This window comes from Vitis riparia, chromosome 8 (genome assembly GCF_004353265.1).
Source record: "Vitis riparia cultivar Riparia Gloire de Montpellier isolate 1030 chromosome 8, EGFV_Vit.rip_1.0, whole genome shotgun sequence".
NCBI classification, from domain to species: domain Eukaryota; kingdom Viridiplantae; phylum Streptophyta; class Magnoliopsida; order Vitales; family Vitaceae; genus Vitis; species Vitis riparia.
The window spans coordinates 17,866,316-17,882,141 of record NC_048438.1 but is presented as its reverse complement, the minus strand read 5'-3'; the positions used below and the strand labels follow the sequence as shown (position 1 = coordinate 17,882,141).

The following is a 15,826-nucleotide window of genomic DNA, read 5'->3' as shown; positions in this document are numbered from 1 at the left end:
AGGTAGCAGGTAGGTCGGTCACTCCCAAGTCCCAACTGAACTCCTCTTTTGCAGTCGAAAAATAGGATTATGGTATATGTTTATATAAATATACGCCTTTATGCTTTTTATCTTCTTTAGCTTTGTCGATCTTGTCTTCTTTATAAACGACATAGCTCTCTGGTGGAATATTCGTGGGAACGTGACATTGGAGATATAAAATACCTTAGTTTTTGTAAAGTACCTTTTGGATAATGCCTTCGCTTTAATCCTTAATAAAATACAACATCAACTTAATTCTTTCCGCACGCCTTTCCAGATTTCTTTTACTATTCATCTAATGATGCGGTATTCATTTCATACAATAAATAAAATAAAATAATATTTGAAATTACTAATCAATTTGTAGTATTATAAGGTCATACTTTCAAGTTTAAATTTTAGACGTATGATGTTGTCTCACAAGTCTAACGGGTTTTGATTTTATAAAATATTTTAACAAAAATTAGGTGCCGATGGTTTGAAAAAATGGACGAGTAGGAAATATTTAAAGATGGGCGCACCCTAATTTTGATTCCGAAGCGACGGGTGGAACAAGATACTTACGTGTAAGATTCAAATCCACATGCAGCACGCTAACTGGTTAATATAACAAAATCCTTGTACCGATTAACGTGGATTCCAATATACGGGGGAAGATGTGTATATATATGTATATGATAACGGCAGGGCAGCTCAGCTCAGCTCAGCGTCGTTTCCGCCGTCCACTCCTACAAGCCAAATTCACTACTCTCTCTTTCGCTCTATTATTTCTATATATATATATTTCTCCATCTATATATGTGTATGCCCCTCACATTCCCTTTCATCGCCGGATTGTTCTTTATTGACTGATAAAACCCTAGCTCTCTTTCCCCGGTAATGGAGTGTGTCATGTTGAGCTCTCACGGTGGGCTATGCGATTCCTCGTACGACGTCGTTTCCAATTCTCCTGCTCAACCCGACAAGGTCATTATCGATACTGATCCTGGAATCGGTACGGTGCCTCCTCCTCTTTTTCGGTTTGCTTTTTCTTTGAATTCGATGATTAATGTTTATTTGCGAGTTGAATGTGGATCATGTTCATTCTGTCACTGGAATCGACTCAATGTATTTCACCTTTGCGCTTTATTTAGGGTCGTCCTGTTTGTTCAAATCACTGTCAGTTATGTCGTTTATCCATCGCCTTGACCCTTTCTCGATCTTTTGGCCTTTATCTTCTCATTTTTTTTTACTTTTTTTTTTCTGCCTTGGACTTGGTGCATTGGTTGGCTTTTCCAATGAAAGGTCGGGCCATATGAGATGAGCATGTTCTGATTTATCAAAATTTTGCAAGTTTTAGGGCTACATGTTTCTTCTGTCAGTTTCCCTTTTTTGGGGTTTTCATTCTCACTTTGATTGCTGATAAAACTGAAGAGAAGAAAGTGAAGGTTAAATCTTGGAATCTTGGATGTTCTTATGGTTCCTAAAAGGAAGACAAATGAAACGCTTTCCTCTAGCATTCTGGAGTCCTCATAGGCTCATTGGTTTCCGTGGAGAGTTTGTTCTGTAAAATCTACTCGCTGAATATTTCTTCCTAGGAAATATTCCAAGGTGAGAAAAGGGAATTTTATGCTTAGTTCTCGGATTCCATGTTTGGAATTAGTAAAAAAACCTTACTGGAAGGAAGATGAATGGACATCCTTAAGGCTACGTTTGGTCCTAGAAAATTTGAGGAAAAAAGTAGGGAGGAAAAGTCGAAAAAAAAAAAAAAAAAAAAGAGGAGGTGAAGGAAAATAAAAAATAGATTTAATATCGATAAATTATTTTTATATAATACCAAAAACTCATTTCAATTATTTTAAATTTTATATATAAAGATACAAAAATTGAAAATGTATAAGTTTATAATTAATTTTAATTATATTTGATTTGATTTCATATTTTTCATGGTAAAACCAAACATGAGAAAATCATTTTTCTTAATTTTTTTTTTCCTTTCCTCTGTGCTTTTCTAGAACCAAATATAAGCAAAGGTTCGGTTTCTCTCAAAAATGAAGAGACGTGGAAGGATATTGATTTTAACACTTCAATGTTCTGCTCCATTTCTTTTATTTTTTAGTTGTCTTTTATTAACAACTATGAAATAAACTTTCAATTGGGATATTTCCCCTTTATTTTTACTCTCACTTCCTTTCATTGCCAATTCCCCTTTCCAACTGCAGTGAGTCCTCCTTTTGAGGAAACAGACATTCTGAAGATTTTACCCCTGTATAGAATTTTTCAATTGAAATGATGTTTGTCTGATTAATACTTTGTCATAAAGCTTTGAAAAAGTTTTATAGGGCCTCCAGTTTGATTTGAGTCAAGGCTTGAAATTCATTTCTTTTCCTGAGAACATTTTCCTTGGAAACCTGCCACAACAGATGCAAGATTGAGAGAGAGAGAGAAAACAACTTTGTGACTCTTTACTCAGGATAAATGAACAATTTTTCTTGTTATAAAAGGTTCTGGTGCAGAAAATTGATATCCTCATGCAAAGAATGAAATTTGTTATGATTTTCCATTTTGTTGAGAGAGAGATACCATCATCACACATGCCCAAGTGTTAGTCTAGGCATAGATACTGTAGCATTATGTGTAAGTATGCTTTCCATCCAATCATGGCCCTCATGTGGGAGTTGTGAATGGCATTTTTTATGGTTCTCAGATGATAGCATGGCGATCTTAATGGCATTTCAAACTCCAGAATTGGAGATTTTAGGCTTGACAACTGTATTCGGTAATGTTACAACAAAAGATGCCACTCGCAATGCCTTGCTTCTGGTATGTTTTTGCCTTAGATGATTTCATCTTCCTGTACAGTGATATTTATCTTGACACAATTTCAAGTCGCTCATTTTTTTAAACATGTTCATGATCAAATTACCTTTTTTAATGTGCAAAAGGATAGTGTGAGATCGCAGGACGTTCTGATGTGCCTGTGGCAGAAGGCAGCCCTGGACCACTGAAGGTAAATGGGTTATGTATATATATATATATTCCTCAGCTTAAGCTAAGTGTTGTCTGCAACCAAATTCTCTTTCTCAAATTGTTTAATCAGTTCTGTGCATATTAATAATTAGTTTTGAATTTCAATGTTTTAAATTTTATCAAGAACACAGATCAATAAGACTTGTAAAGTAATCCATATTTTTTCTTTTAGAAAATTATGAATGTGTGATGATTTGAAAATAAACTTGACACACTACCTAGGTGTAGTTTGGATTTTAGGTAGTAAGTCAGGCGAACAAATTTCTGTCAATCAGTTTGTTATAGGTGTTGGAAACCCCACCACCTTGTTCTAATAAATTCTTGTTGATTAATGTTTTATGGTTTTTAACTTTTAGTTCTTAAGAAATAAGATGTGAATGAATAGAGCACAGTTGAAATGCATGCAGATTGACACAAGAGTAAGAGAAGGGTCTATGATTATTATAGAAATGTCACTGGAATGCTCTGTGACCTGAACTAGGTTTGATTATGATTCTTGAAATTGTTCAGTGATGAACTTTAATGGAAGCCTTTGCCTGGATCTGGGTTCAATTGAAGAAATTAAACATAATTGAAATGCAATCACTGACCATGCAGATGGTCCCAACAGAGTTAGGGTATGGGTTTGTGATGATTATTGCAAATGTCGCTGAAATGTTCATTGGGCCTGATGTCTGTTTCACAGCAATCTCTGAAATGGTTCAATGTTAAAGCCTAGGAGTTTGAATACCTTGCCATTTAGCTAAAATTGTCTACTCTCCAGCCAAAGAAAAAAAGTGCTCATAGCATCCTCATCCTAAGCAGTGTCAGCAATATGAACACCACAGGAAGTAGTGCTTGAATTGTAATTATCAATGTTAAATCCAACTTTCAATGCATTAGACAGAAGAGAATATCCACCATTATTGCTTTATATTCTTTTATTTTCAATCTTTATATTCTTGGGAATCAGATTGCTCGACCTGTTATGAAAATTTTGAAAAGTTCATCCATGTATGTGACATTATATTTTTATAGTTATGATACATCTTCATAGGTGCATGTCTCCACATGAATCAGTGTCCTTGTTGTCTTGCCAACTGACACCACTTTTGGTTCAGGTTTTTTGACTTACTGCAGCCTAACTATCCTTGTGTTGGATCAGGGGGAGAGCCTCGTGTTGCTGACTTTATTCATGGTTCTGATGGACTGGGAAACATATTTTTACCCCAACCAAAAGCTAAGAAAATTGAGAAGAATGCAGCTGAATTTTTAGTTGATAAGGTTTCTGAATATCCTGGTGAAGTATCTATACTTGCACTGGGGCCTTTGACTAACCTGGCTTTGGTAAGTTGCAGTATCCTGTCCTTTCAGTTCAATTCTGTGATTTTCATGGTCTGAGTTCTGCAATGCATTCCATTCTGGTCACACAAATGTATTTTTATTGATTAGGCTATTAAAAGGGACTCGTCCTTTGCGAGCAAGGTGAAGAAGGTGGTCGTACTTGGTGGTGCTTTCTTTGCACTGGGAAATGTCAATCCTGCTGCCGAAGCTAATGTGAGTGCTAAATCAACTTTATCAGTGACTTATAGTAGACGTACGTGCCTCAATGGGTTGTCCGGTTTTTTGTAGTGGAGTGAAGATTTTACCTTTGTGCTTTTTTTTGTTCCGATGTAAGTTTTTCCTAGCAGAAGATCCATGGTTCAGTTGGGTACTTTCCCAGTGTCAATAGAAGCACATATGTAGCTGATGTTTATCATCTGAAGCCACTGTTATATATTTTTTATTTTTTCCAAGAAGAAAATGTCCATTGCACTAGACAAAGCCTTGGTAATTTAGAGGAGATTCTTTTGTGGTCCTCAAATGTGGAATCTCAGGTTGTTAGTTCTCAAGCTTAGGACTTGGTTCAACTCAAAATGATAAATTTCTATCTCCTCTTGGATAAGAGATTGAGACTCAACATTTCCTCTTAACTTGCAGATCTATGGGGACCCAGAAGCAGCAGATGTTGTGTTTACTTCTGGTGCGAATATAGTTGTTGTTGGAATAAATATTACCACCCAAATCAAATTCACAGGTTTGTGTCAACATTTTAGTTTGCTTCATATCTCTGAATAGCTTCACTTGTGTGCTCTTCTGTGTGAAATAATATCCTTCGCAAAATTTCAGATGCTGACCTCCATCAATTGAGGCATTCAGAAGGAAGATATGCTCAATTCATAAGTGATATTTGTAAATTCTACAGAGACTGGCATGTGAAGTCTGATGGTGTCTATGGTAATCTTCCATTAATAAGTTTTAATATAGTAAAATTTCCAAATTTGAATTCTTTATCTTATTTGCTTCAATTTTCTGGTAATCATCTACTTGATAGACTCTGAAGTTTGATTACAAATGCAGGGATCTTCCTTCATGACCCAGTTAGTTTTGCGGCACTGGTCCGGCCTGATCTCTTTACATACAAGGAGGGAGTAGTGAGGGTTGAGACACAGGGAATATGTTTGGGCCATACACTGATGGACCAAGGACTAAAAATGTATTTTCGAACTAATGCGTTCTTATGAGTGCATTTCAGCTGTTTCTATTAATTGCATTGATTATGTCTAATGATTTGATGCAGATGGAATTCAAGCAACCCGTGGACTGGCTATTCTCCTGTCTCAGTTGCCTGGACAGTTGATGTGGATGGAGTACTTAATTATATCAAGAAATTATTGATGAAACCATGAAATCTGTGGGGAGCTGCTCTTTATGCTGAAGATGTGAAAGAACTGTCAAAGATGAAGGTTGGGTTTTCCTTTTCTTTTCAAGGAATTATGGATGTAGGGGCCTCATTATTGGTCTCGGTTTGAAAATTTTCCGATATTTATTCACATGTATAAGCACAATTTGCTCGATCATCAACTAGAAAGAAGCCCAAAGCTTCTGGGCAATCCATTATCCTCATTCTGTGTTCTGGGCTACTTAGAATGTACATAGTGCATTTTTGTACATGGGAATAAATGGCTATTCTTAAATTTGGATTTTCAGCAAATCTTCCACTCAACCACAACATATACAACCTACGCAATGCTATTCCTCATTTGTTAATATCATAATGAATAATTTTGATAAAGTGGAGTTTAATGCTGACCCATTTGTAAGTATTGCACTTTAATTGTCACTGGTTGTTCCATATTTGTGATCTATGAGGAGATTTGAAATTCATGGATGAGACTCTCGTTTTTGTTTGAATTTCATGTCATGTAGAATGAAGGGCTTTACCTAAATTTTAATTTGTATGTATTTGAAATCTTCTATCTACTATTCTTCAACCTCCAAATCAGCATCCGAGTTTGGATGGTCACATTTCACCCTAACTTCAGATCCTCCATGTGGTTGTGGAACTGCAACTGACATGGATTATCGGACATGGGTCGTCCGTTTTGTTGAGAAATTTTCGAATTTGTAGGGTTATCCTTCAATTTATTTTTCCATGTGACCCTTCATATAACATTAATTTTTAGTATCAGGCTTGCTAGGAATATACGATGTGACTTGTGCTGCTGATCATCCGAGGTCAATTAATGCAAGCAGATGTGAATTTAAATATTCGGCCTATTGTGTGAGTGAGTTTGTTGAAATCATAAATTTTTGTACCTGTACATTTGAATATTCTCCCTTCGTCTAGCTACATTTAAATCATACATGTTTTCGTCATGTTAATGAATGCATGGGTTGCATCTTTCTTTTTTTCTCAAAGCTAGATTCATCCTTTCAGAGCAATCAGAAATAATCTACGTTTCTGTGACTCTGCATTTGTCTGATTTTTCCTATCTGCCCAACCCAACTCCGAGTCAGAAGCAATCTGTTTTCAGACTGTGAGGTCATTCAATGTCAGACATGGGCCAAGAAAACTTTCCAAATGCATTATTCGATGATAGAAAAGGCTTGGCCACCTAACATGAACATATTCCCAGTCATGGTTTTGTTGGAATGTCAACTCTCGCATTGTATGATTCCAATTATTCAAAAATTGGTTCAGATTTCTGCATTTGTTGGCATTTGATTATGTAGGTACCCCACTTGAGTTATATCATTAGGGGAGCAAAATTAGATTACCTACGTACCCTCCACTTGAAACAATCGAAATCGACACAACCAAACGAATGGGAAAAAGTAATTACAAAGAATAATTTTTGTTATTATTTAGTTGTGATAGAGAAAAGAATGCAAGCTCTATAAACCATACATTCTAGCTATATAAATTGGATTTTAAACTTTTCAAATATTAAATTATTATAAATAAAAAGAGATGGAAATATTAAAATATTGAATTTTCAAAATTGAAACTCGTTTCAAAATTGTCAAATCGAATCTATTTGTGTGATCATTGAAAATTAAACTCAATTTTAATTGATTTATATAGAATTTTCAATTTTCACTTCCACTCAACCAGTCAGAAGGCAAGACGTAGCCTCCAACACATTCAATAAAGCAGTTAAACCTACCTCTTCTACCTTGTCTTACGAGTTTTTATTTCTTCTTGCGGACAATCACCTACCACACTGAGGGAACCGTTTCAACTCCCGCCAGAAACTCTCACCACCGTACCCACTCCAACCACCAAAGAAAGCATCACTATATCTTCTTTGGGGACTTCCAATTCTAGCACAAACATACCCCTAATTCAACCGATAATCTTTAAAAACCCTAGAGGGAAAAGAAGGGTCCGATTCCAAAGTTGCTCCAATCATGGCTCCTATCTCCTCTTCAACTGAACTGGCAGAGAAGATCTCCTGGTACAGTGCACTGCTCCTGGCACTCATGCTGGTGTTGAGCTGCTGTGAATCCGCCCAGAGTCATGATGAGATCATGGTTCGGCTGCACAAGAAGGACGCGAAGAAGCCATGCGATGAGATTTACGTAGTTCGGGAAGGAGAAACTCTGCACACCATCAGCGAAAAATGTGGGGATCCTTATATCGTGGAAGAGAACCCCCATATTCACGACCCCGACGATGTTTTTCCCGGACTTGTTATCAAAATTACCCCTTACAATTATAGGTAGAGTTGATTGATCTTTCGAGCATCTGTTTTTTCTTTTTTTCTTTCAAATTATTAACTCTGTCTGTGAAGGTAAACAACACCCGATCCTGAGTGTATATAATTTGATGTATATGTGAGAGGTTTGTGTTATTCTCCTTTACTTAGGAGACTAACTAACTAAGATAATACCGTATATTTTTCTTCCTTGGGTGTGATGAAGGCTGTATATATACGTATACACATGTATATCTTCGCACTTTCAAAAGTTGAAAGTACGTATTTTTAATTTTAGATCAATCGGGGCTGCCCAGACTGAATTTTAATTTTTATCTTAATTCATTTGTTTTACAGTTTATTTTCTGGTTCTTCGTGGATGTAAAAATGTAATGGCATTGACCTTGGTTAGTATAACGGTTTTTATAAAATTTTAATATTTATTATTTAATAATTTAAATTGATTTTAAGTTAAATTATATTTAAGTTATTCACTTAAAACTTATTATTCAATTCTTAATTTAATTATTAAGATTATTTGATAAAATTAACTTAAAATTTATTTTAAATCATTAAATTCATATATTTATTTTTATAAATTATAATTAGAATAAAATAAATTAAGTAACAATAAAGATCGTGGAATAACAAAATAAATTATTGAGGTAATTATGATAAATAAAATTAAAAAAGTAAAATAAATAAGTTAATTGTTTTTATTTATTATTTAAAGTTGTTTTTTAATTTTATGTCATATCATTAATTTATTTTATCAAACATATTTAATTTATTTAATAACTTAAATTAAGTTAATTTTGTATCATAAAAAGTAATAGAGACCTTCATATACCATTAACAATAAAGCTAGTGGCAAAGCAGAGACTTTTGCTAGGGGCATCCAATAAAAATATTATATTATAGTCATCATTCATAAATGGTAAGATAATTAATGGTATTTTATATTATTATTAAATAATTAAATAATTTTAAATATTAATTATGAAAATGTATCAAATGAAACAACCATGCAAACACTTAAACAAAGGTTTAGATTTTATATAAAAAAATTATCAAGACTATTTAAAGAAAATTTTCAAAAGAATAAAAAAATATAAAGAAAAATTATTAGAAATTTTTAATAATTTTAATCATTTCGTAGCAAAATCCTTTAAAATTATTTTAAAGAATTCAATAATTTATGTTATAAATATTTTTTTAATGAAAGAGATGTGCCTTTTTAAATCTCATTGTCGACTTGATCTCATTTATTTATATCTTATTCTTATTTTTTATAGTTACATCCAAAAGTCTAGATTTTTTCACGTACATTTAAAAGTAAAAATTAAGATTCCCTTTAATACCAAATCAATACCTTAATTTTTTTTCTTTTTCAAATAAGTAAATATAAGATAGTTGAAAGCAATTTTTTTTTTAAAAAAAAACTTATATTTCATATAATAAATCACTAAAATACTAGTAGCTTAATGAGTTGATTCTGATGGACTTATATTATTTTTTTACTTCTAACTAACAATATAAATAGTTAATAAGAATTAAATAAATATTATTTTTTTATGATTTAGTTAAACCAAAGTAAAAAAAAAAAATTGAATTAACAAGAAAAAATAAGTATAAATAATATTAAATAAGATTTTTTTTTTACTTTTAAAATTTTAGTTTGATCTTAATATATTATTAGAAATTAATGGCAAATATTATGTTTTTGGTAATATTATTTAGTCACCATTATTTTTTATTTTTAAAAAATTTTAAAATAAAATTTATATTTTTTTTAGAGGGGCCAATTTTCCATTTTTGTTTTTATTTTCCTAAAATATTTTTACATGTAAGGGAAATTTCTTTTTTCTTTTTCTGGAAAATTGTGGGCAAATTTTCCAGTTTGGTTTTTGTTTTCCTAAAAAAGCTTTACATGTAAGGGAAATTTCTTTTTTCTTGTTTTGGAAAATTGTGGGCAAATTTTCCAGTTTGGTTTTTGTTTTCCTAAAAAAGCTTTACATGTAAGGGAATTTTTTATTTTTTTATTTGGAAAATTGAGGGCCTTTGCTGGCTCCGCCAGCGTTGATGTTCCCTCCTGATTCCTTTCTTTAATTTTAAGATTCGAGTAAGGCCCATTATTTGGTGGAGCAATACTTTTTAGCCAATTGGAAGTAAGCCCATAATACACATATTACTTGTAGCCCAAGTCCAATTCGAGTACGAAGTTCAGTCCAATGATTCTTTCTATTCCAACCTCACATGCATGTATTGGCATTGCCTTAAAAATTGCGTAACGGGTAAACGTTTTCGAATTATTTTAATATGTAGAAGTCAACATTTAAGAATGAGACAAGCCCGTGAAACTAAGGAAATCAAAGGGACTAGGAATAGAATTGGCCAAACATAGGCTGCCAAAGAAAGCTCGCCAGTGACAATTTCGGAAGGCTCAATTCCTCAACCCCGCCCTTCATGAGGCTAAGTCACCAGCCCTTACCCTCAAAAAGTGCTTGCCCGCCACCCTTCATGACTCGTACCTTCCTTCATCTTCATTAACTTCATCCCACGTGGACGTGGTGGTGCATACAAAAATCATAGTAAATTCCGAAGGCGGCACCCATTTCTCGATTGTTCCGCTGGCATTTATTTATTTATTAGTAACCCAAATCGAAGGCCAGGTCAATTGTCATGTACACGGAATCAATGGTCAATATTGAATTGGAGAAACAGAAGATTGGGGATTAGTGCAACACAATCATAGAAAGTGGATCTTATTCAATACCGGTCTAATGCCACGTGTACATGCCAGCTCATTTGGGTCGGTCAGAAGCCAAACACGTGGTTATATGGGCGGTGAGAGTAATGGGGTAACCTGCGGGTGGTCTGATCAGTGATGCAGCCATTATAAATATCTAGAGAAAATCTCGGTCATCATCCATTATCTTCACAGTCGTCTCCATCTTTATCCATCCGTTGCAGCGAGGAAGACTTGGCTTTATGGAGGGAAAGATCATCTTCTACCTTTGTTTTTTGATCTGTTTTCTACTCAGAGGTATGTATTGAGAACTTCGCTTGTCTGGATTTCTGTTTATGGTGATCATATCTGGGTGCATGAAATTCAATGCAAGTGTTTGTGTGTGACTTGGTGAAGGAAATGCAGGGGTGAAGGGTTCATCACATCACCACCATCACTCTCACCGTCACCTCTTCGGTTTTCGTCCATTAAAGCTCTTCGTTTTCGGGGACTCGTATGCTGATACAGGGAACATTGGCAAGACGGCAGCCAATTCTTGGAAAGTTCCCTATGGAATCACCTTTCCCGGCAAGCCGGCCGGCCGTTTCTCCGATGGTCGTGTCTTGACTGACTACCTAGGTGTGTACCTTCTTCCTCTTTCTCTTTCTCTCTCTCTCTCATGATGATAGCTTTGGCTTTTTCTTTCATCCTTTTTTAATTTAAGTAAAGAGCTAATGGGTTTGCTTTAACTTTGAATGGGTGGTGGTGGGTGCCTTCTGAAAAGATAATTTCTTATTATTTCTTTTGCCTGTATAAATTGCATTATTGAGCTCTTACTTTTTAGCTTTCTTTGTGTCAGATCAGCATCCTTCCCCTTTCTCACTTTTTCACGTGATCTTAAGCTTATATACTTCACTTGTTAATCATTTTTCTAAATCGAAATTTCTGTGCTACTCACAGTTGTTAGCTCTTTCATTTTCTGAACCACCTTTACTACTAGGCTACTATCCCCACCACGATTATGATTCTGCAAATCCTCCTTTTCTTATTTCCTCTCTGTTTTCATCATTCTATTTGGACAACTTTAAATAATCTCAAATGGGCAACATCAAAACCTCTGCACTTTACAACAAATCTGCACTTTATCCTCCATTTTCATCACCCTTCTCCAGCTGGTTGTGTGCATAAAAAAATCTTGATTAATTCTCAAACTTTTTTTAAAATATTCAACCATCCTTGACTTTTCTTTTTGGGAAATAAACTCTTATTTTTAAGTTCCTCTTGAAACAAACAGCTAGATTCGTCCGAATCAAGTCGCCAATACCATACAGATGGAGGAATCTCGGCGCAAAACACTTGCGATATGGGATGAACTTTGCTTTTGGAGGGACGGGTGTGTTTGATACGTTGGTCGCATTGCCAAACATGACGACCCAGATCGATTTTCTCCAAGAGCTCCTCAGCAACAAGGTCTACACTTGGCCGGATCTTCAGTCGTCAGTAGCCCTCGTCAGCATCGCCGGCAACGACTACGGTGCTTACTTGGCCAGAGGTGGCTCTTCTCAGGTGAATTTTGAAATATTACCAATACATTCATAGTAGATAGCTAGAAAAATCTAGCGTTAGAGAGATGAGGCTGTGAACAACCACATCCTCTACCGTTGGATGTCATGATAGGTCCCACATGATGCGGTCATTGTCATTCCACATCATTGGGGGTGTCTCCATCATGATGTGACATCATCTTTTGTCCTGTGGAATGATTAAAGGTTTTGGTTCAGTGTGGAAGGGACCAATGTTGTCAGCTAGTAGGCCAATAGCTCTGCCACATCTGAAAAAGGACAAGTTTTCTGATCACTGAAATCTGCCAGAATCCATTGTCCGTTCTTAATTATTAGCAGGGTTTAAACGCGTGATTACTGATTTAGAGCGGGTATAGGAAATTTTAGTAATTTTTCTAATATTTAAAACTTTTTATTTTTTAAGCATTAAAAACACTTTCTGTTTTACATCCTAATTTTCTTAACAAAAACATTTTTTAAAATTACCCCTAATTTTTTCTAACAAAAAGCACCTAATTTACTAATATTTATTCATTGTCAAACATAAATAAACAACCTAAATAAATTTTAAATTAATGGATTAAAAGAGAAAAAATAATTTCATATTTGTAAATTTATTTTCTTATATTTTGTTCCAAGAATAACATGTTTTAAAATAAATGATTATTTTTACAAGTATTAAAAAGACTCGATAATTTGAAAAACTCAAAATATTTCATAAGATTATTATCAAACACAATCTAAACAAATATTTAAAAGCACTTTGAGAAACATTTTTAGCCATTAGAAATGTTTTTAATTTTTAAAATGTTTTTCTTAAAAAAAAAATTCGATAACAATTTATTATTTTAAATTAACATTTGATAGGTTTGTTTTTTTACTAAAAATTTGCATCTTATAAAAACACACTCATAGATTTATATATTAAATACTAATTATTTCTTTATAAAAAAATTATTAAAAATATTACAAGTTAAGAACAACTTTACTAGAATGGTTATTGAACTCTTAATCAACTCATTGTATACTCCATGACTTAAATTTTTATTAATTTAATCAAGCATGCATCATCATGTTCGCAATATCTAATGAGAGAGGTTTGCAAGAATTATTAGAAAGTTCTAGGGAGGTGGGAAAATATAAAGTGAGCATACCCAACTTTGCTACTTTCATATAGTCTTGTAGGATATAAAATATACTATTGTGTCCCTTCCAACCTTGCAGTGGACCGCCCATGCAAAAGGGTGGAATGCTACCGTCCAATCCAAGAAATCCAAGTGTCTGAGGTGTTTATGGGAGTCATTGTCGGCCACGATTTCATAAGTGAATGATACAATAGTGATGATATAAGGTCCTCTGGGATGTTCTACTTGTCTTTTCATTCTAAACATCTTTATGAAGTATTTACTTTACCTTTAACACTCATCTACTTTTATCTCACCAACTGAAGTCACTTCATCTAATTTCAATCTTCATTATTTTATTCGTGACTATTATGAGAAAATTGAGGCTTATTTGGTTTGTCAAAAAATATTTGACACTCCATTCGCTTCCTCTCTACGCTCTGTAACACTGATGTTAGTGGCAAACTATAGAGTTGATTTTGTGATTCCTTCTTCTTAATTTGGCCATTGAATGACACTCCTTGATGAAAGTTTATACCGTGATTCGCGATCAGTTTGATGTTTTCATAATTGGTTCATTAGAAATTATTAATTACATTACATATGGTTTGTGTCCCTCAGAGAAGTAATTAGATTTGAGGATATGATAATATAGCTGTTCCATAAAGAATTTAATGTCATTGACGATATGTTTACGCTGCATGTACTTTCACAGACATTGCAGTCTTTCATTCTTCTGGTGGTGGATCAACTAGTGGTGAACTTGAAGCGCCTTCATGGCATGGGAATGAAAAAGGTTGCAGTGACATCTCTAGAGCCACTGGGGTGTCTCCCACAGACCACGGTGTCATCTTCTTTCCAAGAATGCAATGGAACCCAGAACACGGCTGTCACCTTCCACAACCTCTTGTTGTCCCAAGCTGTGACCAAGTTGAACAATGAAACCAAGGACTCCCCTTTTGTCATTCTCGACCTTTACGCCTCTTTCATGTCCGTCTTCGAAAACAAAGCTGACCATTTAGGTATCTGCCTCTATACCTTTTTTTTTTTTTTCCCTTTTTCATACCGAAATTCTCCGCCACTTGGTGTTCACCTTCATTTATTTTTTCTATTCAGGGAGTTCCAAGTTCGAGAATCCATTGAAGCCATGTTGCATGGGTATAAGCAGTGAATACTCGTGCGGGAGTGTGGACGAGAGTGGGGCGAAGAAGTATACAATATGCGACGACCCTGAATCTGCGTTCTTTTGGGACACCGTCCACCCTACGCAACAGGGATGGAATGCTGTTTATTCTGCTTTACAAGGCACCCTTCAACAACTTCAGAGTCTTTACTAGACTACTACTTACCCCAAAATTTGTGATCATTTAGATTTTACTTTCTATCTTTGTATTTGTTTGTCCAGTAACGCAATTTCATAGATTACGCTCATGTTCTTGCCTTCTTTTATCACTTCTCTTTGTCGTCGGCTCTCCAAGACACAATAATATACAACTAAGATGGGCCCAAAAGAAACATGGAAAGAAACTTGAATTTCTTATATTTTAGAAGGATTAAAAAAAAGGCGATTCCCTCAATTCTTAATGGCTCAACAAATTTAGGTTAGAAACTTGAATTTGTTCGGGTTCGGGTTCGTATTTAGGCCCACAACCCAATCAAAATCTAGTTGATATTTTTTCGGGTCCAACCCACCGAAAGATTGGGCTGGACTCTAATTGGCCTGCATTTTTGTTTTTCAAAAAATGGTTGGAATTTTACGAAAGCTAGCGGCAACAGAAGTGAGGGTGATTTTGATAGGCTCGTACTCTGGGCTGCTTCTACGTTCTTCTCACCCCCAATCCAACACCGTCCTGCGAAACGCTGCGATTCGAATGATCTCTGTGCTCGGAGACGTTTCCCCTCATTGGCTACAGGCATTATCAGTTCATAAACCCTCCGGTGAACGCCAATGCATTCGTAATCCCAGTTTCATGAACCCTAGCCCGGTTGTCAATTGTGCAAGAAATTATTCTGATTGGTGAGAATTGCTGGATAAATGGTGGCTTTTTCATGTTCCTGTATCTCATTTTCTTAATTGTCCCGTTTCTCATTTGATGGTTGATGGAATATCTTTCAAGAACAACCTTGTTAGATTTCTAGATTGTTTTAGTTTTTGGGCTCTTGTGTATGTGTAAAATATATATTTTACATAGGGTTGGATTCGTAGGTCCAAGATGTTGGATCCATAGTTGTAGTTTGGTTAAGGGAGCATCTCCACATTTAGGTGTTTGATCTGGCCCAACCTGTTGTTACATCCTAGACCAACCCACTTGATTAAATTGTGAGCAACTTTGAAATTGCTACTACTGAATAAGCAGACATCATTAATCTAACATGATTGTG

The 15,826-nt window shown here is 34.8% G+C and overlaps 3 protein-coding genes across 4 annotated transcripts; all 3 read left to right on the top strand.

Annotated features, from left to right (window-relative positions):
* The first annotated feature begins 720 nt into the window (after nt 1-720).
* LOC117921185 (uridine nucleosidase 1) lies at nt 721-6,032 on the top strand. Its single transcript, XM_034838999.1, has 9 exons — nt 721-1,015; nt 2,708-2,823; nt 2,951-3,011; nt 4,175-4,356; nt 4,462-4,566; nt 4,990-5,086; nt 5,179-5,286; nt 5,410-5,545; nt 5,630-6,032. Exons 1-9 carry the CDS (start codon nt 901-903, stop codon nt 5,736-5,738), a joined length of 1,029 nt encoding a protein of 342 aa, XP_034694890.1. The 5' UTR covers nt 721-900; the 3' UTR covers nt 5,739-6,032.
* Nucleotides 6,033-7,524: 1,492 nt separating this feature from the next.
* LOC117920978 lies at nt 7,525-8,371 on the top strand. Its single transcript, XM_034838713.1, has one exon. The coding sequence runs from the start codon at nt 7,744-7,746 to the stop codon at nt 8,056-8,058; it is 315 nt and encodes a 104-aa protein (XP_034694604.1). The 5' UTR covers nt 7,525-7,743; the 3' UTR covers nt 8,059-8,371.
* Nucleotides 8,372-10,965: 2,594 nt separating this feature from the next.
* LOC117920309 (GDSL esterase/lipase At5g03610) lies at nt 10,966-14,896 on the top strand. 2 transcript variants are annotated; one of them, XM_034837751.1, is made up of 5 exons: nt 10,966-11,076; nt 11,185-11,397; nt 12,053-12,324; nt 14,160-14,466; nt 14,561-14,896. In XM_034837751.1, the coding sequence occupies exons 1-5, from the start codon at nt 11,022-11,024 to the stop codon at nt 14,779-14,781; spliced, it is 1,068 nt and encodes a 355-aa protein (XP_034693642.1). In that variant the 5' UTR covers nt 10,966-11,021; the 3' UTR covers nt 14,782-14,896. The 2 variants fall into 2 exon arrangements, with proteins under 2 accessions (XP_034693642.1, XP_034693641.1); XM_034837750.1 differs by having other exon boundaries at nt 11,176-11,397.
* The last annotated feature ends 930 nt before the right edge of the window (nt 14,897-15,826 follow it).

What these genes read in the sequence shown, in the direction of transcription:
- LOC117920309 (XM_034837750.1), top strand. Translation starts at nt 11,022, where the DNA reads ATGGAGGGAAAGATCATCTTCTACCTTTGTTTTTTGATCTGTTTTCTA. An exon ending in GATCTGTTTTCTACTCAGAG is followed by an intron (nt 11,077 to 11,175) that starts GTATGTATTGAG and finishes GACTTGGTGAAG; the next exon opens with GAAATGCAGGGGTGAAGGGT. An exon ending in AAACAAAGCTGACCATTTAG is followed by an intron (nt 14,467 to 14,560) that starts GTATCTGCCTCT and finishes TTTTCTATTCAG; the next exon opens with GGAGTTCCAAGTTCGAGAAT.
- LOC117920978 (XM_034838713.1), top strand. Translation starts at nt 7,744, where the DNA reads ATGGCTCCTATCTCCTCTTCAACTGAACTGGCAGAGAAGATCTCCTGG.
- LOC117921185 (XM_034838999.1), top strand. Translation starts at nt 901, where the DNA reads ATGGAGTGTGTCATGTTGAGCTCTCACGGTGGGCTATGCGATTCCTCG. An exon ending in CAGCCCTGGACCACTGAAGG is followed by an intron (nt 3,012 to 4,174) that starts TAAATGGGTTAT and finishes GTGTTGGATCAG; the next exon opens with GGGGAGAGCCTCGTGTTGCT. An exon ending in ATGGACCAAGGACTAAAAAT is followed by an intron (nt 5,546 to 5,629) that starts GTATTTTCGAAC and finishes GATTTGATGCAG; the next exon opens with ATGGAATTCAAGCAACCCGT.